At 51.9% G+C, this 23,631-nt stretch overlaps 1 protein-coding gene across 2 annotated transcripts in view; it reads left to right on the forward strand.

Annotated features, from left to right (window-relative positions):
* cfap263 (cilia and flagella associated protein 263) overlaps positions 1 to 23,631 on the forward strand; it is a 58,098-nt gene that overhangs the window by 8,002 nt on the left and 26,465 nt on the right. The window contains exons 5-9 of one of the 2 annotated variants that reach the window (XM_085991065.1): positions 11,331 to 11,411; positions 14,895 to 15,050; positions 15,868 to 15,975; positions 18,661 to 18,816; positions 21,874 to 22,169. In XM_085991065.1, coding sequence (XP_085847191.1) covers positions 11,331 to 11,411; positions 14,895 to 15,050; positions 15,868 to 15,975; positions 18,661 to 18,816; positions 21,874 to 21,963 — 591 coding nt within the window. In that variant the 3' untranslated portion in view covers positions 21,964 to 22,169. Of the gene's footprint in view, positions 1 to 11,330; positions 11,412 to 14,894; positions 15,051 to 15,867; positions 15,976 to 18,660; positions 18,817 to 21,873; positions 22,170 to 23,631 lie in introns of those variants that run through there. The other variant, XM_085991066.1, reaches the window with a different exon arrangement.

The following is a 23,631-nucleotide window of genomic DNA, read 5'->3' on the forward strand; positions in this document are numbered from 1 at the left end:
CCCCGTCGCGCCCTCTCTTCCCCGCCCGTCGCGCCCTCTCTTCCCCCCCGTCGCGCCCTCTCTTCCCCCCCGTCGCGCCCTCTCTTCCCCCCCGTCGCGCCCCTCTCTTCCCCCCCCGTCGCGCCCTCTCTTCCCCCCCGTCGCGCCCTCTCTTCCCCCCCGTCGCGCCCTCTCTTCCCCCCCGTCGCGCCCTCTCTTCCCCCCCGTCGCGCCCTTCTCTTCCCCCCCGTCGCGCCCTCTCTTCCCCCCCGTCGCGCCCTCTCTTCCCCCCCGTCGCGCCCTCTCTTCCCCCCCGTCGCGCCCTCTCTTCCCCCCCGTCGCGCCCTCTCTTCCCCCCCGTCGCGCCCTCTCTTCCCCCCCGTCGCGCCCTCTTCTTCCCCCCCGTCGCGCCCTCTCTTCCCCCCCGTCGCGCCCTCTCTTCCCCCCCGTCGCGCCCTCTCTTCCCCCCCGTCGCGCCCTCTCTTCCCCCCCGTCGCGCCCTCTCTTCCCCCCCGTCGCGCCCTCTCTTCCCCCCCGTCGCGCCCTCTCTTCCCCCCCGTCGCGCCCTCTCTTCCCCCCCGTCGCGCCCTCTCTTCCCCCCCGTCGCGCCCTCTCTTCCCCCCCGTCGCGCCCTCTCTTCCCCCCCGTCGCGCCCTCTCTTCCCCCCCGTCGCGCCCTCTCTTCCCCCCCGTCGCGCCCTCTCTTCCCCCCCCGTCGCGCCCTCTCTTCCCCCCGTCGCGCCCTCTCTTCCCCCCCGTCGCGCCCTCTCTTCCCCCCCGTCGCGCCCTCTCTTCCCCCCCGTCGCGCCCTCTCTTCCCCCCCGTCGCGCCCTCTCTTCCCCCCCGTCGCGCCCTCTCTTCCCCCCCGTCGCGCCCTCTCTTCCCCCCCGTCGCGCCCTCTCTTCCCCCCCGTCGCGCCCTCTCTTCCCCCCCGTCGCGCCCTCTCTTCCCCCCCGTCGCGCCCTCTCTTCCCCCCCGTCGCGCCCTCTCTTCCCCCCCGTCGCGCCCTCTCTTCCCCCCCGTCGCGCCCTCTCTTCCCCCCCGTCGCGCCCTCTCTTCCCCCCCCGTCGCGCCCTCTCTTCCCCCCCGTCGCGCCCTCTCTTCCCCCCCGTCGCGCCCTCTCTTCCCCCCCGTCGCGCCCTCTCTTCCCCCCCCGTCGCGCCCTCTCTTCCCCCCCGTCGCGCCCTCTCTTCCCCCCCGTCGCGCCCTCTCTTCCCCCCCGTCGCGCCCTCTCTTCCCCCCCGTCGCGCCCTCTCTTCCCCCCCCGTCGCGCCCTCTCTTCCCCCCCGTCGCGCCCTCTCTTCCCCCCCGTCGCGCCCTCTCTTCCCCCCCCGTCGCGCCCTCTCTTCCCCCCCGTCGCGCCCTCTCTTCCCCCCCGTCGCGCCCTCTCTTCCCCCCCGTCGCGCCCTCTCTTCCCCCCCGTCGCGCCCTCTCTTCCCCCCCGTCGCGCCCTCTCTTCCCCCCCGTCGCGCCTCTCTTCCCCCCGTCGCGCCCTCTTCTTCCCCCCCGTCGCGCCCTCTCTTCCCCCCCGTCGCGCCCTCTCTTCCCCCCCGTCGCGCCCTCTCTTCCCCCCCCGTCGCGCCCCTCTCTTCCCCCCCGTCGCGCCCTCTCTTCCCCCCCGTCGCGCCCTCTCTTCCCCCCCGTCGCGCCCTCTCTTCCCCCCCGTCGCGCCCTCTCTTCCCCCCCGTCGCGCCCTCTCTTCCCCCCCGTCGCGCCCTCTCTTCCCCCCCGTCGCGCCCTCTCTTCCCCCCCGTCGCGCCCTCTCTTCCCCCCCGTCGCGCCCTCTCTTCCCCCCCGTCGCGCCCTCTCTTCCCCCCCGTCGCGCCCTCTCTTCCCCCCCGTCGCGCCCTCTCTTCCCCCCCGTCGCGCCCTCTCTTCCCCCCCGTCGCGCCCTCTCTTCCCCCCCGTCGCGCCCTCTCTTCCCCCCCCGTCGCGCCCTCTCTTCCCCCCCGTCGCGCCCTCTCTTCCCCCCCGTCGCGCCCTCTCTTCCCCCCCGTCGCGCCCTCTCTTCCCCCCCGTCGCGCCCTCTCTTCCCCCCCGTCGCGCCCTCTCTTCCCCCCCGTCGCGCCCTCTCTTCCCCCCCGTCGCGCCCTCTCTTCCCCCCCGTCGCGCCCTCTCTTCCCCCCCGTCGCGCCCTCTCTTCCCCCCCGTCGCGCCCTCTCTTCCCCCCCGTCGCGCCCTCTCTTCCCCCCCGTCGCGCCCTCTCTTCCCCCCCGTCGCGCCCTCTCTTCCCCCCCGTCGCGCCCTCTCTTCCCCCCCGTCGCGCCCTCTCTTCCCCCCCGTCGCGCCCTCTCTTCCCCCCCGTCGCGCCCTCTCTTCCCCCCCCGTCGCGCCCTCTCTTCCCCCCCGTCGCGCCCTCTCTTCCCCCCGTCGCGCCCTCTCTTCCCCCCCGTCGCGCCCTCTCTTCCCCCCCGTCGCGCCCTCTCTTCCCCCCCGTCGCGCCCTCTCTTCCCCCCCGTCGCGCCCTCTCTTCCCCCCCCGTCGCGCCCTCTCTTCCCCCCCGTCGCGCCCTCTCTTCCCCCCCGTCGCGCCCTCTCTTCCCCCCCGTCGCGCCCTCTCTTCCCCCCCGTCGCGCCCTCTCTTCCCCCCCGTCGCGCCCTCTCTTCCCCCCCGTCGCGCCCTCTCTTCCCCCCCGTCGCGCCCTCTCTTCCCCCCCGTCGCGCCCTCTCTTCCCCCCCCGTCGCGCCCTCTCTTCCCCCCCGTCGCGCCCTCTCTTCCCCCCGTCGCGCCCTCTCTTCCCCCCCGTCGCGCCCTCTCTTCCCCCCCGTCGCGCCCTCTCTTCCCCCCCGTCGCGCCCTCTCTTCCCCCCCGTCGCGCCCTCTCTTCCCCCCCGTCGCGCCTCTCTTCCCCCCGTCGCGCCCTCTCTTCCCCCCCGTCGCGCCCTCTCTTCCCCCCCGTCGCGCCCTCTCTTCCCCCCCGTCGCGCCCTCTCTTCCCCCCCGTCGCGCCCTCGCTCTTCCCCCCCGTCGCGCCCTCTCTTCCCCCCCGTCGCGCCCTCTCTTCCCCCCCGTCGCGCCCTCTCTTCCCCCCCGTCGCGCCCTCTCTTCCCCCCGTCGCGCCCTCTCTTCCCCCCCCGTCGCGCCCTCTCTTCCCCCCCGTCGCGCCCTCTCTTCCCCCCCGTCGCGCCCTCTCTTCCCCCCCGTCGCGCCCTCTCTTCCCCCCCCGTCGCGCCCTCTCTTCCCCCCCCGTCGCGCCCTCTCTTCCCCCCCCGTCGCGCCCTCTCTTCCCCCCCGTCGCGCCCTCTCTTCCCCCCCGTCGCGCCCTCTCTTCCCCCCCGTCGCGCCCTCTCTTCCCCCCCGTCGCGCCCTCTCTTCCCCCCCGTCGCGCCCTCTCTTCCCCCCCGTCGCGCCCTCTCTTCCCCCCCGTCGCGCCCTCTCTTCCCCCCCGTCGCGCCCTCTCTTCCCCCCCGTCGCGCCCTCTCTTCCCCCCCGTCGCGCCCTCTCTTCCCCCCCGTCGCGCCCTCTCTTCCCCCCCGTCGCGCCCTCTCTTCCCCCCCCGTCGCGCCCTCTCTTCCCCCCCGTCGCGCCCTCTCTTCCCCCCCGTCGCGCCCTCTCTTCCCCCCCGTCGCGCCCTCTCTTCCCCCCCGTCGCGCCCTCTCTTCCCCCCCGTCGCGCCCTCTCTTCCCCCCCGTCGCGCCCTCTCTTCCCCCCCCGTCGCGCCCTCTCTTCCCCCCCGTCGCGCCCTCTCTTCCCCCCCCGTCGCGCCCTCTCTTCCCCCCCGTCGCGCCCTCTCTTCCCCCCGTCGCGCCCTCTCTTCCCCCCCGTCGCGCCCTCTCTTCCCCCCCGTCGCGCCCTCTCTTCCCCCCCGTCGCGCCCTCTCTTCCCCCCCGTCGCGCCCTCTCTTCCCCCCCGTCGCGCCCTCTCTTCCCCCCCGTCGCGCCCTCTCTTCCCCCCCGTCGCGCCCTCTCTTCCCCCCCGTCGCGCCCTCTCTTCCCCCCCGTCGCGCCCCTCTCTTCCCCCCCGTCGCGCCCTCTCTTCCCCCCCGTCGCGCCCTCTCTTCCCCCCCGTCGCGCCCTCTCTTCCCCCCCGTCGCGCCCTCTCTTCCCCCCCGTCGCGCCCTCTCTTCCCCCCCCGTCGCGCCCTCTCTTCCCCCCCGTCGCGCCCTCTCTTCCCCCCCGTCGCGCCCTCTCTTCCCCCCCGTCGCGCCCTCTCTTCCCCCCCGTCGCGCCCTCTCTTCCCCCCCGTCGCGCCCTCTCTTCCCCCCCGTCGCGCCCTCTCTTCCCCCCCGTCGCGCCCTCTCTTCCCCCCCCGTCGCGCCCTCTCTTCCCCCCCGTCGCGCCCTCTCCTTCCCCCCCGTCGCGCCCTCTCTTCCCCCCCGTCGCGCCCTCTCTTCCCCCGTCGCGCCCTCCCTCCCCCCGTCGCGCCCTCCCTTCCCCCCCGTCGCGCCCTCTCCTTCCCCCCCGTCGCGCCCTCCCTTCCCCCCCGTCGCGCCCTCCCTTCCCCCCCAGTCGCTCTCTCCCTTCCCCCCCAGTCGCTCTCTCTCCCTTCCCCCCCAGTCGCTCTCTCCCTTCCCCCCCAGTCGCTCTCTCCCTTCCCCCCCAGTCGCTCTCTCCCTTCCCCCCCAGTCGCTCTCTCCCTTCCCCCCCAGTCGCTCTCTCCCTTCCCCCCCAGTCGCTCTCTCCCTTCCCCCCCCAGTCGCTCTCTCTCCCTTCCCCCCCAGTCGCTCTCTCCCTTCCCCCCCAGTCGCTCTCTCCCTTCCCCCCCAGTCGCTCTCTCCCCTTCCCCCCCCAGTCGCTCTCTCCCTTCCCCCCCAGTCGCTCTCCTCCCTTCCCCCCCAGTCGCTCTCTCCCTTCCCCCCCAGTCGCTCTCTCCCTTCCCCCCCAGTCGCTCTCTCCCTTCCCCCCCCAGTCGCTCTCTCCCTTCCCCCCCAGTCGCTCTCTCCCTTCCCCCCCAGTCGCTCTCTTCCCTTCCCCCCCAGTCGCTCTCTCCCTTCCCCCCCAGTCGCTCTCTCCCTTCCCCCCCAGTCGCTCTCTCCCTTCCCCCCCCAGTCGCTCTCTCTCTTCCCCCCCCCAGTCGCTCTCTCTCTTCCCCCCCCCCAGTCGCTCTCTCTCTTCCCCCCCAGTCGCTCTCTCTCTTCCCCCCCAGTCGCTCTCTCTCTTTCCCCCCAGTCGCTCTCTTTCCCCCCCAGTCGCGCTCTCTCTCCCCCCCAGTCGCGCTCTCTCTCTTCCCCCCCAGTCGCTCTCTCGCTTCCCCCCCCCAGTCGTTCTCTCGCTTCCCCCCCCCCCCAGTAGTTCTCTCTCTTCTCCCCCCCAGTCGCTCCCTCTCTCTCTTCCAACAACATGCCCTCAAAAAAGCCTCTGCACCGCCCCCCCCCACTCGCTCTCTCTCTCTCTCTTCCCCCCCCCCCCACTCGCTCTCTCTCTTCCAACAACAACATGCCCTCGAAAAAGTCTCTCCTCTCTCTCCCCCGTCTCTCTCTCTCTCCCCCCATCTCTCTCTCTCTCCCCCAGTCTCCCTCTCTCTCTCCCTCAGTCGCTCTGTCTCTCCCCCTCAGTCTCTCTCTCTCTCCCCCTCAGTCTCTCTATCTCCCCAGTCTCTCCCTCTCTCTCTCCACATCTCTCTCTCTCTCACCCCTCAGTCGCTCTCTCTCTCCCCCTCAGTCGCTCTCTCTCTCCCCCTCAGTCGCTCTCTCTCTCCCCCTCAGTCGCGCTCTCTCTCCCCCTCAGTCGCGCTCTCTCTCCCCCTCAGTCGCGCTCTCTCTCCCCCTCAGTCGCGCTCTCTCTCCCCCCTCAGTCGCGCTCTCTCTCCCCCTCAGTCGCGCTCTCTCTCCCCCTCAGTCGCGCTCTCTCTCCCCCTCAGTCGCGCTCTCTCTCCCCCTCAGTCGCGCTCTCTCTCCCCCTCAGTCGCGCTCTCTCTCCCCCTCAGTCGCGCTCTCTCTCCCCCTCAGTCGCGCTCTCTCTCCCCCTCAGTCGCGCTCTCTCTCCCCCTCAGTCGCTCTCTCTCTCCCCCTCAGTCGCTCTCTCTCTCCCCCTCAGTCGCTCTCTCTCTCCCCCTCAGTCGCTCTCTCTCTCCCCCTCAGTCGCTTTCTCTCTCTATCTCCCCATTCTCTCTCTCTCTCCCCAGTCTCTCTCTCTCACACTCCCAATCTCTCTCTCTCACACTCCCAATCTCTCTCTCTCACACACTCCCAATCTCTCTCTCTCTCACACTCCCAGTCTCTCTCTCTCACACTCCCAGTCTCTCTCTCTCACACTCCCAATCTCTCACACCCTCAATCTCTCTCTCTCACACTCCCAATCTCTCTCTCTCACACTCCCAATCTCTCTCTCCACTCCCAGTCTCTCTCTCTCACATTCCCAATCTCTCTCTCACTCCCAGTCTCTCTCTCTCACACTCCCAATCTCTCTCTCTCAGACTCCCAATGTCTCTCTCTCTCACACTCCCAATCTCTCTCTCTCTCACACTCCCAATCTCTCTCTCTCACACTCCCAATCTCCCTCTGTCTCTCACACTCCCAATCTCTCTCTCTCTCACACTCCCAATCTCTCTCTCTCTCTCTCTCTCTCACACTCCCAATCTCTCTCTCTCTCTCTCACACTCCCAATCTCTCTCTCTCTCACACTCCCAATCTCTCTCTCTCTCACACTCCCAATCTCTCTCTCTCTCACACTCCCAATCTCTCTCTCTCACACTCCCAATCTCTCTCTCACACTCCCAATCTCTCTCTCTCTCACACTCCCAATCTCTCTCTCTCACACTCCCAATCTCTCTCTCTCACACTCCCAATCTCTCTCTCTCTCACACTCCCAATCTCTCTCTCTCTCACACTCCCAATCTCTCTCTCTCACACTCCCAATCTCTCTCTCTCACACTCCCAATCTCTCTCTCTCTCACACTCCCAATCTCTCGCTCTCACACTCCCAATCTCTCGCTCTCACACTCCCAATCTCTCTCTCTCTCACACTCCCAATCTCTCTCTCTCTCACACTCCCAATCTCTCTCTCTCACTCCCAATCTCTCTCTCTCACACTCCCAATCTCTCTCTCACTCCCAATCTCTCTCTCTCTCACTCCCAATCTCTCTCTCTCACACTCCCAATCTCTCTCTCTCTCACACTCCCAATCTCTCTCTCACACACACTCCCAATCTCTCTCTCTCACACACTCCCAATCTCTCTCTCTCACACACTCCCAATCTCTCTCTCTCTCTCTCACTCCCAATCTCTCTCTCTCTCACTCCCAATCTCTCTCACACTCCCAATCTCTCTCTCTCTCACACTCCCAATCTCTCTCTCCTTCCCTCTCTCTCTCTCTCTCTCTCTCTCTCTCCTTCCCTCTCTCTCTCTCTCTCCTTCCCTCTCTTTCTCCTTCCCTCTCTCTCCTTCTCTCTCTCTCTCCTTCCATCTCTCTCTCTCTCTCCTTCCATCTCTCTCTCTCTTTCCTTCCATCTCTCTCTCTCTCCTTCCCCCTCTCTCTCTCTCTCTCCTTCCCCCCTCTCCTTCCCTCTCTCTCTCCTTCCCTCTCTCTCTCCTTCCCTCTCTCTCTCCTTCCCTCTCTCTCTCCTTCCCTCTCTCTCTCCTTCCCTCTCTCTCTCTCTTCCCCCCAGTCGCTCCCTCTCTCTCTTCCAACAACAACATGCCCTCGAGAAAGCCTCGGCACCGCCGGGCTCCCCCAGCTAGTATATTTATATATAGCGCCTTTAACGTAATAAAATGTCCCAAGGTGCTTCACAGGAGCATTATGAAAAAAACCAAAATTTGACACTGAGCCATATAAGGAGATGTTAGGGCAGATGACCAAAAGCTTGGTCAAAGAGGTAGATTTTAAGGAACGTCTTAAAGGAGGAAAGAGAAGTGGCGAGGCAGAGAGATTTAGGGAGGGAATTCCAGAGCTTAGAACCTAAGCAGCTGAAGGCACAACCACCAATGGTGGAGCGATTAAAATCAGGGATATTCAAAAGGCCAGAATAGGCGGAGTGCAGAGGTCGAGGGGGATTATAGGGCTGGAGGAGATTGGAGATGAGGAGGGGTGAGGCCATGGAGGGATTTGAAAATAAGGATGAGAATTTTAAAATTGAGGTGTTGCTTAACTGAGAGCCAATGTAGGACAACAATCACAGAGGAGATGGGTGAGCAGACTTGGTGCGAGTTAGGACATGGGCAGTAGAGTTTTGGATGACCTCAAGATAACGGAGGGGTGAAGTGATACATTTTGGAAGGAAAAATTAAAAGAGGCAATGTAAACTAAATGGTACAATTTTAAAGGAGGTGCAGGAACAGAGACCTGGATGTTCACATACACAAATCTTTGAAGGCGGCAGGACAAGTTCATAAAGCTGTTAAAAAAGCATATGGGATGCTTGGCTTTATAAATAAAGGCATAGAGTACAAAACCAAGGAAGTCATGCGAAACTTTTATAAATCACTGGTTAGACCTCAGCTAGAGTATTGGATCCAATTCTGGGCACCACATGTTAGGAAGTACGTCAAGGCCTTGGAAAGGATGCAGAGGAGATTTACTAGAATGGCACCAAGGATGAGGGGTTTCAGTTATCTGGAGAGACTAGAGAAGCTGGGATTGTTCTCCTTCGAGCAGAGAAGGGTAAGGGGAGATTTAATAGAGGATGTAAGATTGAAGATTACTTCTATCCGTTCCTTATCATAAGTAGGGACCACCGATTACGGAGTGAGAAATAAACGTACGTTACTTTGTCAATTTAAGATTAACTTTATTAATGAAGCTGACAGTGGTTATACATGGAAAGAATGACAGTCATACAACCTTAACTTGGAGAGTGGCACTCAAGCCCTTGAGTTGATAAGATCCTCCGTCTCGTGAGCTGGCCTGAAGTGTCGTCTTCTGTGCCTCTTTACTGGTGGTGTTGTTTTCTAGACGACCCCTCGCATCTCCTCTTCTTCAGAATCCCTTGATTCTGGGTGTCCACCTTAGCTTAGATGTCATGCCATCTTTATACCTCATCTCTGCTTTCATGTCTACATCAAACAAGCTCCGATCAAGAAAGGGATAGATTAAAGTCTTCTGTAGTTATTGTTTTGTTCAATCTATTAGAGTGGTGTTGATTTAATGACGTGACATCCCCACACCCATGGGTTTGTTCACAGTTCCTTCTGATAATCGTCTGAACCATTGTTGTATGTGGCATCAATATCAATTTTGCTTTGAAGTCTCTGCATATTCTTGTGACCTTGCGACAAGAAGTTTCTGCTCATAGCAGACACGCAGTCCATCATGGTTTGCGATGTTACTGAAGGACCAGAGTACCTTCAAGGCATTCATTCATAATTATAAGGGACTTTGATAGAGTAGATAGGGAGAAACTGTTTCCACTGGCAAGAGGGTTGGTAACCAGACGATACAAATTTAAAATAATTGACTAAAAAGCCAGAGGGGAGATGAGAATTTTTTTTTACCCAGCAAGTTGTTATGATCTGAAATACACTGCCTGAAAGGGCGGTGGAAGCAGATTCAATAGTAACTTTCAAAAGGGAATTGGATCTCTACTTAAAGAGGAAATATTAGCAGGGCTATGGGGAAAGAGCAGGGAATGGGACTAATTGGTAACACTTTCAGAGAGCCGGCACTGTTAAAGTAAGACAGGAAAAGGAACGTGCACAGAATCTGTTAGATTCTAGGTCCCACTTTCCCAATGGCTGAAAGGCCTCCAGCTAATTCCAGTGAAAACCTGCTTCCAGCGCCCCACGTGATAGGGAGTCACCATCATTGATCCACGCACTTCATTTTTGTGTAATTTCTAAGGCCCTAAATTATTCCTTTTTCTAAACACAGACCCTGACATTCCGTGGGGGTTCTGCCATTCTCCCGCCGAAGTTACAGCAGGTGACCGGGAGAAGCCAGTGGAATTTCAGGGCCGTGTTGTTATTTTAAATGAGGCTCACCCTGGAGATCCTGACTCCCCACCGCCCCCCCCCCCCCCCCCCATGTTGCTTTGACAGAAAGAAAGAAAGAAATTGCCTTTATATAGCGCCTTTCATGACCTCAGGACGTCTGAAAGCGCTTTACAGCCATTGAAGTACTTTTGAAGTGTAGTCACTGTTTTAATGTAGGAAACACGGCAGCCAATTTGGTCGCAGCAAGTTCCCACAGACAGCACTGTGATAATAACCAGAGAATCTGTTTTAGTGATGTTGGTTGAGGGATAAATATTGGCCAGGACACCGGGGATAACTCCCCTGCTCTTCTTCAAATAGTGCTGTGGGATCTTTTACATCCATCTAAGAGAGCAGACGGGGCCTCGGTTTAACTCCTCATCCAGAAGACGGCACCTCTGACAGTGCAGCACTCCCTCAGTACTGAAATGGAGCGTCAGCCTAGATTTTGTGCTCAAGTCTCTGGAGTGGGACCTGAAGCCATGACCTTCTGACTCCGAAGTGAGAGTGCTACTAACTGTGCCACAGCTGATGCCATTCCTTTAAAACAGTTATTGCTCATGGCTTAGCGGGTAAAGGCACTGGTATCCTGGCCCTGAGCCATGCAGACCTGAAGATCGAAGGTTTGAGTGTCGGTCTGTGCTGAGTCAGCTTATCTCCCCCAAGGGAGTGATTGAGGCCGTAGTGCCCTTGGGCCATTTTGCATGTGTGAACCCATGTGTCGGTGGTTTATACAAACATGGGGGCACCACAGCTAGGGTTGCCAACCTTTCCAGATTGTCCGGCTGCCACTGCAGAGAGGTCTCAGGCTCGGAAACAAGACTAGCTGGTGGAGAAATATCCGGGAGTTTTTTTGGGGGGGCGGGGGGTGGGAAGTGCGGAAGAGAGAGAGATGGAGTGGGGAGAGGTGCTTGCCTGGGATGGGTGAACAAGGTCTGGGGGGGGCATGGGCTTGGGGTGGAAGAGTGGGTGACCAGGCACTGGGGGAGGGGGCGTGTCAGGGGACTCAGGCTTGGTTTGGGGGGGGTTATAGAGAGTGATGGTGGTTGATCAGAATGGAAATTTCAGGCTGGGTTAGAGGTAAAAATAAAAACAGAAAATTCTGGAAATACACTGCTTCTAAAAGAGAAAAACAAATTAACGTTTTGAGACAAAGGGTCTACTTCAACAACATTAACCTGTATTTTTATATTTATGGTTGTTAATGGAACTGCTATATGTTTCAAATCTTTTTTGTTTTCGTTTCAAATTTCCAGTATTTGCAATTTTTCATTTTATCTGTAGGATTAGGAGTTAAAGTTTCAACTGTCACCACAGTCCCTTGATCCATTGGATTGAGGAGCTCCCTCATCAGCTCGGAACATATCTTCACAAAGATACTGAGTCGTCTTGTAGTTAATGTTCTCCGTAACCGCTTTGACTGCTTTGGATAGTGACCGGTGTTAGCTGTGGTGTTTCTTGCTCATTCACCTCCACAGTGTCTGACTGTTTTCCTTTCTCCTCTCAGGAGATGCTGATCGATAAGCTGCAACTGAAGAATCATGCATGGAAGATGCTGAAGGCGAAATTGCACCAACAGCTCCGGCTGGTTTGTAAAGGGGAGGGTGGCAGGCAGGAGCACAGCTATCGCTGTATCATCTCTGACACAGGACAGCACTTCAATCAGTTGTCTCATTGTCCTCTCTTTTAAATCTCAGCCTTACTGCTGCAATTACCTCTTGAATTTATGACATAGTTCTGCAAATTGCTTCATTTGGAAAGAGAGAAGCAGTGCAATGAAGAAAGACTTGTGTTTATTTAACACCTCACCATATCTCTCAAAGCATTTCACATACAATGAGTTACTTTAAAGTGCAGTGACTCTTGTTGCGTAAGTAAATGTGGCAGTCATTTTATGCACTGCAATATCCCACAAGCATCAATAACAACTTGGACATAGGAATTTATAATGAAGTAGTTGGTTGGAAGTACATGCTGTATAACAACAATTTTTATATAGCACCTTTAACGTAGTAAAACATCCCAAGGCACTTCACAGGGGAGCAGTATTGGACAAAATTTGGCACCGAGCCACACACAAAACTATTAGGACAGGTGACTAAAAGCTTGGTCAAAGAGGTAGGTTTTAAGGAGTGTCTTTAAGAAGGAGCAAGATGTAGATAGGCGGAGAAGTTTAGATGGGGAATTCCAGAGCTTAGGGCCTCGGCAGCTGAAGGTAAGGCTGCCAATAGTGGGGTGATGGAAATCGAGGAGGCACAAGAGGCCAGAATTGGAGGAACGCAGAGATCCCAAAGAGTTGTAGGGCTGGAGGAGGTTACAGAAATAGCGAGGGGTGAGGTCATGGTGGGATATGAACACTCGAGTGCAAATTTTAAATTCAAGGCATTGCTGGACTGGGAGCCAATGTGGGGAGGCCGGCCAGGAGAGCATTGAAATAGGCAAGTCTGGAGGTAACAAAAGCATTGATGACGGTTTCAGCAGCAGATGGGCTGAGGCAGGGGTGGAGACTGGTGATATTACAGAAGTGGATGTGGACAGTCTTGGTAATGGAGCAGATTTGAGGTTGGAAGCTCAGATCAGCATCAAATTATACGGTGAGGTTGAGAACATTCTGGGTTAGCCTCAGAGTGTGGCCAGAGAGAGGGATGGAGTCGGTGGCTAGGGACTGGAATTTATAGCGGGGACCGAACACAATGGCTTTGGTCTTCCCAATATTTAAGCAGTGAGTTGAATGATCAGTTCCTTTGTTTTTGATTGTGTTGGTTGAGGGAAGAGAACTCCCTGCTCTTTGAAGCGTGTTATGGGCTCTTTAATGTCCACCTGACCAGACCAGTCAGACGGGGCTTGATTTAATGCTGATAATTCCGCCCAAAACCAGTGCCAGGGGGCTCAAACCATTTCAATATAGCCGGTGAATTGCGGATGCCAGACAAGTGTTCTGCTGCAGCTCACTGTTTTTGGGAAGTCAGTTGGGTCCTATGCTGAGCTGGTCGGCAGGTTGGGTCAGGGAGGGGTGGGAGTGCATCCATGGGAGTGGGGCAATCATAGACGGCAGCCGTATTTTTGTGGAGCCAGGAGAAGAATTGCTGCTCTTGCTGATCTGACAAAAATGGCCCCCAAAAATGTATTTGCCTTTTGTGGATTGGCCACAAGCAGTCCCTTTAAGGACCTCTGATTAGGCCACTCACCACCCGGTACAAATTGGTGGCGTGTGCGTGGCATACACTCCACACAGTTGTACCTGAAGGTTGTAATTGGGGTCCTACAAAGAGGCAGCCATTGGGAGAGGGAGAAAAAGATATGGAGGGAAAGAGTAGCGCAAAAGAGGCTGATGATCAGAGAAAGAGAGGGTAAGAGATACAGAATGAGAGAGATACTGAGGAAGAAAGCAAGAAATAGTGAGATGCCAAGAAAGAAAGACAAGAAAAGAGGCACAGTTGGCAGCAACGAAGAGTGACATAAAGGTACAGAAGGGGAGACACACGGAAAAGAGTGATAGATATAGTAGAGACACACAGAGAACCTTGTTGACATAGCTCAGAGACATGATGCAAAAGAACAACAGGGCAAATGTGCTGCGTCATTGAGTGGTTAAATGCAGGTTTCCAACCACTGTTTTCCACCTGTGAATTCCCAATCTCCAAGTGGAGAATAGGCACTTACTCACAAAGGGAGATTTACTCCATGCACTAGGTGTAGCAAAATAATAAACATATTTATAAAGAATGGATTAATAATTTTTCTACAGAGGAAATCATTCAATAAGGGAGAAAAATAGGAGATATTCTCATTACAAGTCAACTTGACTCAGTTGGTGGCACTCTCTCCTCGGAGTCAGAGGGTTGTGTGTTCCAATCCTGTCCTAGGTCTTGATGACATAGTCTAGGTTTGTACTTTAGTGTAGTACTGAGGCAGTGTTGCATTATCAGACGTTCCATCCTTTGGATGAAACAGTGAAGCTCGTTCTGTTCAGGTGGTTAGCTGTATTTGAATAAGAGCAGAGATCTCTTGGTATCCTGACCAGCATTCCTCCCTCAATGCAAAATGGCTGCTGCATTTGCCTAGTCATGACCGTGAACTGCTTTGAGCTGTTTCTGAGTGACATAGTACATGGAATATACAGTACAGAAACAGGCCAAACAGCACCAGCCGTTCGTTAGACTTGCATTTGCCCATAGACGTTCTATGGGGTTTTGCATGGCAAGTTGCTGTCAGCCAAACATCCAACCAGCACAGTGTGCTCTACAGGGCATCTGGGACCTGTGTGAACAGGGAAAGCAACTGTGTATCTCCTTAACCAATCAGATAGAAGAATAGTTCATTAGCGGCACAGAGTCTGAACCAGGAAGCGTAAGTTAGAATAGTGAATTCAGTGTCGAATCAAGTACAAAATGCAAAATAAAGAGGGAAAGAGAGAGAGATAAGAGATAGAAAGAAAATGTTATCTTTAAATCTCCCACAATAATTAAAAGTTGAAGGAATGAGACTCCATACTTGTAAAAATTAACTTTCAGTGCCAGAGAGGTTGTTTGCCAGTAATTAAGATTTACCATGCCGTTAAAAGGGTACTTAGACAAGAATGGATAAACCCTAACTATTTGTGGCAAGTTTAGTCCGTATCTGCAGTGTCGGTACAGGAACGTCACGCCATTCAATACGTTTGAATGGGGAGCCATATGGTGAGATGCCATTTTCACACAGCTTACGGAAGAGCACCGCATCTCGGACAGAAACTTCTGGATTTTCACGTTTAACTGCTCAACGGAAGTTGCTGTCCGATTTACGCATAAATAATGGTGAGCGCTGTTAACCTCACCACTATTTTCACAGCAAAATACGGCCCAATAACTACTATATAAATGTAACTTCTTTCTTTTGCTTAACCTCTGGCTCCCCTCTTGCAGCGCTCTAATGACTGGTCTTACAGCAGCATTGCCAGAGCTTGGGGTGAAGGCTACCTGTCCACTCTATTAGTTGTGGTATGATGTGTGGTGTGGGGAAAGGGGAGAAAATAACAATACCTACCAGGAAAAAAAGATAATATTTTTCTAGTATTTGTTTCTGCCTCTAGAAAGAGGAGGCGGGGGAGATGCTGCGGGAGGTCGATTTCCATCAGCTGAAGATTGAAAACAGCCAGTACTTGAAGCAGATTGAACAGTACAGTCAGGACCTCCTGCAGCTCAAAGTCATGACGGGGAAAACACAGCTGGTTCTCAACTCCTACAGAGTAAGTTTTAATTGACACACAATTCAGAATATGGTGCTCACACATACGTTGTAAACACTCTTTTCCTTGGATAAGTTGATGTCAGCTCACTGGCATGAGCTGGGAAGGGAGGACTTTTAAAAAGATTTTTTTAAATTCATTCACGGGATGTGGGCGTCAGCATTTATTGCCCATCCCTAAGACTGGGTAGTGCAGTGGGTTTTCCTTTCACCGTTGATACTTGAATCCAACGGTTACAGCCTCTTCTCTTTGCCGACTTCAAGTCCGATGTGAAAATGTGCGCTAGGCCTAGCTTCGACCTAGTTCCTACTGGTACAGGCCCATGAAATTACCCACAACTGGTAGAAAATTGGCAGCTTCACTCACGGGGCTATAATAATATAGGGTGATCTTCTGAGATTTTGGGCCTTGTACATTGTCGGACCATTGTGGAGGGAGATCCACTTTGCATGTAATGTGTGCTGCACCTGACTTTGGGAACGCTTGATCCTGACAATTGAGGATTCAAATTAAGGAGGTGTTTGGGACCAAATGAGAGTGGATGATTGAGGGAGGTGAATACTGGTTGGAATGATGGCTAATGGGATAGGCGCTTGCGGGGGCGGGGGGGGGGGATGCGTGAGGATTGAGTCCAGAGATGTTATGGCTGGAAGTAGGGGTTGCAGATTCAAATGGGGTTGGGGTTGTGGTTGAGTGCAGCAATAAAGCCTAAAAGCGCTGGCTGGGGCAGTGGAAGACACAGGACCCAATTAAAACAAATTGTAATGCTAAAATGTCTATTATGCTTTCTAATCCTGTGACCACTTCCCTCTTCCAGAGAGACCTGCAGAGAATGTTGGTAGAGACGAAGCAACTTACCAGTGAAATTAGATCCAGACATGAACTGCTTCAGAAGATTGAGCTTGAGACTACAGAAGTGGAAGAAGTAAGTGGTAAAGAATATATTTTGCTAGAAATTACTGATGTAATTTTTTTAAATTAAAAACTATACAACAGGATAATGAGAAAGAAACCTAGCACAGTTGCTCCAAGAGTCACGGAATCATGATGGTCATGGAGTTACACAATTAATTATTTTACACACACTTAAAGATTAGCCTGCTACCTGGTGCAAACACGAACCGGCCCATTTAAATGCAGCAATTGAAAACACAATCATTTTTTCACTTCTCTCCCACCCTGTCCAATTTTTACCCCTTTCATGACCATCCCTTCCTCTCCCTTTCCTTAAGGCATTGACTCTTGCTGAAGTATGATTCCATAATTGTCAGGTGTCTTTCCAGTACATTGCCTCAGGAGCCATTCTTCATGCGTGAGGCCAGACAGTGAATGTTAGCAAGCTGTTAGACCATTGCGATTGAGCTCAATCTGGTCTCGCCCCGTGTGCTTCCAGCAGGAATCACTAGACAGCTGTCAGGATTGGAAACCCTGGATGAATTTTCCCTTCCCAAACCAGACTGCTGAGGCCAATTTAACATTCCTACCAATATTTTGCCTGAGGTCAGCTAACAGTATAGATTGGGAATGGGATATACCACATTCAGCCGAGAGAGCAGATGGGACCTTAAGTTCAACAGCGCACCCGAAAGAGGGCACTTCCCATCATACAGCATCCCCTCAGTACGCCACTGAAGTGTCAACCTAGATTATGTGCTTAAGTCTCTGGAGTGGGGCTTGAACCTGGATCTTTCTGACTCTGAGGCGAGAGTGCTACCACTGAGCGCACACAAATGCACATTGTTGTTGTCGAATGACCAGGAAGGGTAACATAGTTTGTAAACCCATTTAAAACTGTAGAGCTGTGCATTAAAAAAAAACTATTTTCCACCAGTTTTCTCCTAACCTCGCCCCCCTCCCCGCTACCTATTCTCTCCTGCGGGCATTGGCTCCTTGCTGGTGGACAGTTCCGTGGGTGTCTGGTGTCTTCTGCTACCTTGTGCAAGTGGCCATTCTTCTAGTTTTAAGCCTAGACAGGAGAGTGGAAGCAGGCTATTCCACCATAGGGAAATCACAATTCAGCCGGATCTTGTCCTCACCCGACATCCACATCTGTACACTTCTAGTACCAGCAATCAGGAGTAAGAAGCTTGGACAATTTTCCCCTCCAAAACATACATATATTAAAAAAAACTGGGGCTACTTAATAAGACAGATTTCTTGGTTTAGTGGGCAGATTTTGGATATGATAAAGAATTGATTGTATTCTCGTAGGCAGAAAGTTGTTATTAATTGGAGGTGGTTCTGCATGGGGACCAGTTACTAGTGGAGTCCCATAGGGATCGGTGTTGAGGCTGTTGCTCTTCACCGTCTGTATCAGTGATCTGGATGAAGGCATTGGGGAAACTGCCCGCAAGTTCGCAGATGACTGAACTATTTGTGTGGGTGTTAGGACTTTATATAAGAAAGATGGATAACAAGCAAAATCTCTAAGATGGGGGAATGGACCCATTTCTGGCAGATGTTGTTTAACATAGATAAATGTAGTGTTAGGCACTTGAACACTGTTAATGCCGAGCATGTGTACACCATGCAATGTTGCCAACTTAATGCTGTTAAATGACGGCCATAATGATAATAAAAACAATCCTTTCTTCCTCTTTCTTCTTTGGAAAGCACATCTCTCGCTGGCGATTGGTTCCAGGGTTCTGGCTGTCCTCTAGTATTCAACTAAGTAACCATTATGTGTGAGCCTAGACAGCAAGTGCCAGCAGGCTTCTTGATTATGGGAGGACATCATAGTCAAGCCTGGTGCTGGCCTCACCCTAGCTCCACAAGGGTGCACTTTCCAACATAAGTCACCAGATAGCAGTCAGGAACAGGAACCTTGGATTTTTTGCCTTCCCTAGCCCAAGTTAAGACCATTTTTAAAAAAAAATCTGGGGGTATGGGCATCGCTAACAAGGCCAGCATTTATTGCCCATCCCTAGTTGCCCATGAGAAGGTGGTGATGAGCATTCTTCTTGAACCGCTGCAGTAGTGAAAGTACTCCCACAGTGCTGTTATATATGGAGTTCCAGGAATTTGACCCAGCGACCATAAAGGAATGATGATATATGTCCAAGTTGGGATGATGTGTGACTTGGAGGGGAACTTGGAGGTGGTGGTGTTCCCATGCACCTGCTGCCCTTGTCTTTCTAGGCGGTGAAGGTCACGGGTTGGAGGTTCTGTTGAAGAAGCCTTGGTGAGTTGCTGCAGTGCATCCTGTAGATATACTTTTATCACCTCTATACCGGAGATCAGCTGACAGAACAGACAGTGAATTGTAGCAAGCTCTAACGCTACCTATAGGTGAGAAATTTAGTCTATAAGTGAGCTGGGTGATTGAATGAAAGTTCCCAGCTTTTGAAGAATCAGAATGAAGGCCAGCGGTTATGTACTTTTCCAACTCGGCTACTGCCCACCAGGCCGCCTTGCACAGACAAAAGTTAAACTGATCGTTCTCCCACTCGTGTCACATGCCCCAAGGCTTTCTCATGGAGATCACTCCTGACAAAAAGCTTTTGTCTATGAGCATTGGCCCTGTACGAAGTATCACGACAAAATGACTGCAAGAATCAAAGTTCAGCTGAGTCTTTATTATACAATTTGTTTCTCCCTTTTTCGTCTACAGGACAAAGCCAAAGCAGAGGAGCTAAACAGGAAGTTCCATAATGACATTTCCAATTACAAAGTGCCAGAAGTTCTTGAATACGTGCGTGAGACATGGAATCGCTCCGACCTAGAGAAAAAAGTGAAAACCTGGGAACGCAAAGTGGATATTGCAGAGGTGAGTGTCACTCTGTCTGGGTTTGTGAAGTGATGGTGAATGTGACTACATATAGGCTGCAGGCCACGTGACTTGTGTCTGGGTAGCAGATGCATGGAGTTGTATCTATGTTCCACGAGTAACTCTTTGTGGGAGATAGTGATGTGTGTAATTATCTCTGAATTACAAAGGTCTGTCTTAAATGGCAGTTTGGAGTGACAGAATAGGAATAACAGAAATTACAATCATAAAAATTAAAATTTTTAAGAAACTTTTCCAAAAAAATTGTAATTTAAAAAAAAAAAAAAAAATTTGTCCATCTTTATTTCAGGTTTGCCTTTTCCTCATGTGAGAGCCCCTATCTTTTTCTTTTGCACCCTAACTCTTTTAAAAAGTTAGAATTTTAAGAGCTTATTCATTTCCTTGTTTGCTGTTTGTGAGAATTCTGCGTTTTGATTGGCTGCTTAGACAGCCTGTTGACATCACAGAGTTTGCATAAGAGGATCCCCAATAACTTCCATGGATTTGAATTGAAGGCCGGAAAACCCGAAGTTCTTGACACCTTGCAAGATCCTTGTGCGAAACGTACTTTGGGGCCAGCAGCGAACACCTTTGCTTCGCTGCTGTCTGCAAATTCCGGCCCATTATCTCTAATGGTTGACCCTTCAAGGGATGTGCTTGGGAGGAAGATTTTTGATGTCTCAGCATTAACACATAGATTCTTTTTGGCATAAATACACTGCCCTAGCAGTTCACCTTTAGTTCATCTCATTTGTGACATTAAACTCCGTGAGGTCAACCTTGGAATCACATCACCCACGTATGTCATCACATGTGGAAGTCTACAAAAGTATGTTTCATCCATAAATCCTGCAGATTATCGGACTGTGTAAGAAATGCATTTTCCAGTGTATTGGACAGTATGAAAGTAGATAGAGGCAGAACTAGCTTTGGATATAAATACATATTCAGTTATTGTGCTCCCTATAATTCTAAGGCTGGGTAACGTCTATGATGGCCGCCATACTCCCGCACGTCGGTCTTCCAAGAAATGGATTTTAGCTTTGGCTCCCAAAAAGTATTAATCTGTTAATTAAGCCAGGAAGACATTGATTTGGGAAGATACCTTTTGGGAGTCTTAACCTGGAAATGGGGTAACCAGAAGAACTATTATACAATGAAGCCTGTAACATCATTATGCATTATTTTATGTCTGTCTGAACTTTGTTGTAGAGTTCATGAATTTGAAAGGCAAAGGAGACATTGAAGCCTGTAGCATGGAGTGAGGTAGGAGAGAGAAATAGATGGAGCCATGAGAGCATGGAAACTATAGGGCTGCCCTGAGTGAAATGGAACAGTAAATGTGCGCTGCAGTATGTCATGGTCTGTTGGTAATGAGACTCACTACACTCGCTATTCTCAAGGGCAAAGCAGAGCTTTACAGATCTTTGACTGCTGTCATTGTACCAAAGCTTCTGCTGTTCTGTATGTCTCCTACTTGCTTAATTTCTGTCAATAAATCTCGCTAATTGATTCAGAGTCTGGGCCCAGCTTGAGGATGGTTTGTTGATAAAACTGCCTTCTGGAATGGCTTGGAGAGAAATAAAGTTCAATGGGAACTAGTGATCCAGGATTGTGTGAATCCTAAAGGGTACAGGGGGGCAGGAAACTGAGGGGCTGCAGATATTGGTTTGTAGAGACACAATGTTCGCTTATGGAAAACGCAACAGAACCATTGCAAGAGCACATAGATCATTAGGATATCACACTAGTGACAGCAATATTCTACAGAGAACATTTTAATCCCTTGTGGACTGATTCTATCAATTGATTTTTAAAATACTTGTAACATCAGTAACCTGCTGTGGCTTACTGCTTCTATGTTTTATCTAACTTGGATCTGAGGATTAGTTTCAGCTTGAATGACAGTGTGCGACTTAGCGCCTTTTTTGAGTACACAGGAGAATATGGCGGGCATCCCACGTGATTTCTACCACAGTAATCGTGGTTAAGGGTAATAATTCTAAGTTACCCTCACAGCGTGCATTAGGGCGGCGGTTTCAGTTCACAGAAGTTTCGGTCTGCTTATGGAAACTGCCTTTATGCCATGAGCACAAGTTGAATGTGCTGGGGAAAAGCCCAATTCAAACTCCAAAATGAAACCAGGGCTTCATCAATACAAACTGGTAGCTATGTAGTTACATATATAAATGAGAACCAACAAAAACATTTAATTGGGCCCTTTAGTATTGTGTGTTTTCCATGTTACTTAATAGACCAATCATTTCGTGGGAAACACAAAAGGACCAATGAGCACCAAGTTAATGTTATGCAAAGCTACTAGTAGGCGAGGCCAACCCTGACGCACCAGTAAAGTCATGTAAAGATGTGAAAAAATTAAAGAAAGATGTAGTGAAAGCATAGAGAGACCATGGTGAGGGAGGATGAGGGCCATTGCTGGTTGTTGGATCATCCTGTGAACAAAATTGCTGCTGCATAATGACAGTCATTGCACTTCAAAGTAGTTCACTGTATGTGAGGTGCTTTGAAATGTTTGTGAGCAAGTCTTTCTCTGACATTTGCATTGCTGTGTGCTCTGGCCTTTAAAAAAGGTAAAATTGGATCAATTGGTAAAGGAACACTCGTGAGATGCACCCAGAGAGTGGGAAACAAAAATAAGAGTCAGAAAGATGGAGCGAGAGCCAGAAAGAATTGGGGACAGAGAGATGTGGGGTGAATTTTCAATTTTACGGCTGTGCGGAAAATGAGCTGTAACGGATCGGCCGGCCGTTTAACAACCGCCCAGTTTCCTTCTGCCTTGAAGTCACTGGAATAAAAATCAGCCGGGGTGTAAAACGGACAGCTAGAACCCGTTTTCTGCACAATGGTAAAAGTGAAAATTCACCCCAAGCATCACAGACAGAGAGAAAGGGAGATTTAAGTCGAAACCAAAAAAAAACAGAGGGAGACAGAAAAATTATGCAGAAGGAGAGGCAGATAGTTACAGGAAAAGAGGCACAATTTTTTAAACATTAAGTATAGTCAACTAGCACTTATTTACTTAAATTTGTCTTGCAGCTTGCACACAAAACTTACAGTAAAACCTGGGAGAACATAAAAATGTACAGCGATCAAGATCAGGACTTTAATAAATCCAGCACAGAGTGACCGGGTCAAAGAGGGATTCCTGAATCTTGAACTTGTCACATAAACTGGACAAAGAGACAATATTCACAGGAATCCAAAGGAAAAAGCTCCCCTAGATCAAAGAATGAATGTAACCTAGCTGTGCAAAAGGCAGTCATGTTTTATGCTGATAGACTGTTTGATTGTATTATTATTTGAAATAAATAAAGCCAGCCTTTGATACTGTCCACTGTTGCCTACTTACAACCTCTTAAGACTGTTGTCACTGTCAAACTAACAGTTGGAATGTTGGAATATGGGGTTCCTTTCAACAAACCCACATCACTGCTCTGTAGGAATAGAGAGATCCACCCCAACAAACCCCCATCACTTTACTGTAGGAATATCCTGCAAGTAAGAATACGGGGTACTATCCTAGCAAAGCAAGCCACTGTGCAGTAAAAACTAGGATGAGCCTGTCATTATAAATTGAGAATTTTGAAGTTCAGATCCATTGACTCAACATTGGCTAAATGAGCCTATGCAAAACAAGAACTCCCAGGTCAAGTCAGGGCCAAGCATATAGCCCTAGACCTGGTCTCCCAGGCTCCTATAATAAAATTGGTTATATATGGATTAGCCTTTAGCATTGGAAGGAGAGATGTCTAGAAAACCAGTCTCCAACCTAACAATAGGCCAATAAGGATCAGCCATGATCATATTGAATGGTGGAAAGGCTCGAAGGGCCGAATGGCCTACTCCTGCTCCTATTTTTCTATGTTTCTATGGATCATCTTAGCTTTCTCCCTCTCAACCTTCAATCATCTTAAACATGAATGAAAATGAAAGAACACATTTAAAAATGTTCTTATCAAGAAAATTATGGCTTCAAGACACCAAGGGCTTGGAGAAGATCTGACTAACTTGAACGTTCTCACTCAAGGCTAGCTAGTCTACTTAGAGACATTCCCATCTATGAAGACTTCTCCATCTAGAGTCTAATCCTGGAGGCAAGATCATGCTCCTGCAGAAGAGATGAGCTTCTTGATTTTTTTTTGCAACCACTGAATACAGAACTAACAAACAATACCCGATTATCTGAACAAATGACCTATTTGCAAAATATTGATGTGCTGTTCTTGAACCTCGTCCGCTTTTTGTTCAATTGCATCATGCTGCCTGTGTACACCATTATCAATCACTACTATAACTGCGGCTGAAGATCTTATTGTTTGTTTCCAGATTGCTCTTAATTGTAGCAGATTTATATACCAGGTGTCTATAGCCCATATGGGCTCTCTATCTTAAAGTGGAAGCAATGTAATGGATACTGATCAGGACTGAAAGATAAACGTCAATGTCACTCATTATTGGTTCAAGCACCACTACACCTTCTCAGCTGGGTGCAATGATGCTACACCTATCGTAGCAAAAGGATTGCTTGGAGGACCACTGTCATCCAATAATCCAGACCTACATTACTGTGTAGTACTGAGCATGTGCTGCAATATCAGAGGTGATATCCTTCAGACAAGATGTTAAACCAAGATGTCTGCTCATTCTGGTGGTTCTGATAGACATTTCTGATCCCACAACACTATTCAAAGCAGTGCAGGTTGTTTCCTTGGTGAACTGGCCTTGACCAACGCCACTAAAACCAGATTAACTAGCAAATATCGGTTTGCTGTTTGTGGGACCTCGCTGTGGGCA

The sequence above is a fragment of the Somniosus microcephalus genome, chromosome 6, assembly GCF_052327205.1.
Source record: "Somniosus microcephalus isolate GS21.2 chromosome 6, FLI_Smic_1.0, whole genome shotgun sequence".
NCBI lineage: Eukaryota > Metazoa > Chordata > Chondrichthyes > Squaliformes > Somniosidae > Somniosus > Somniosus microcephalus.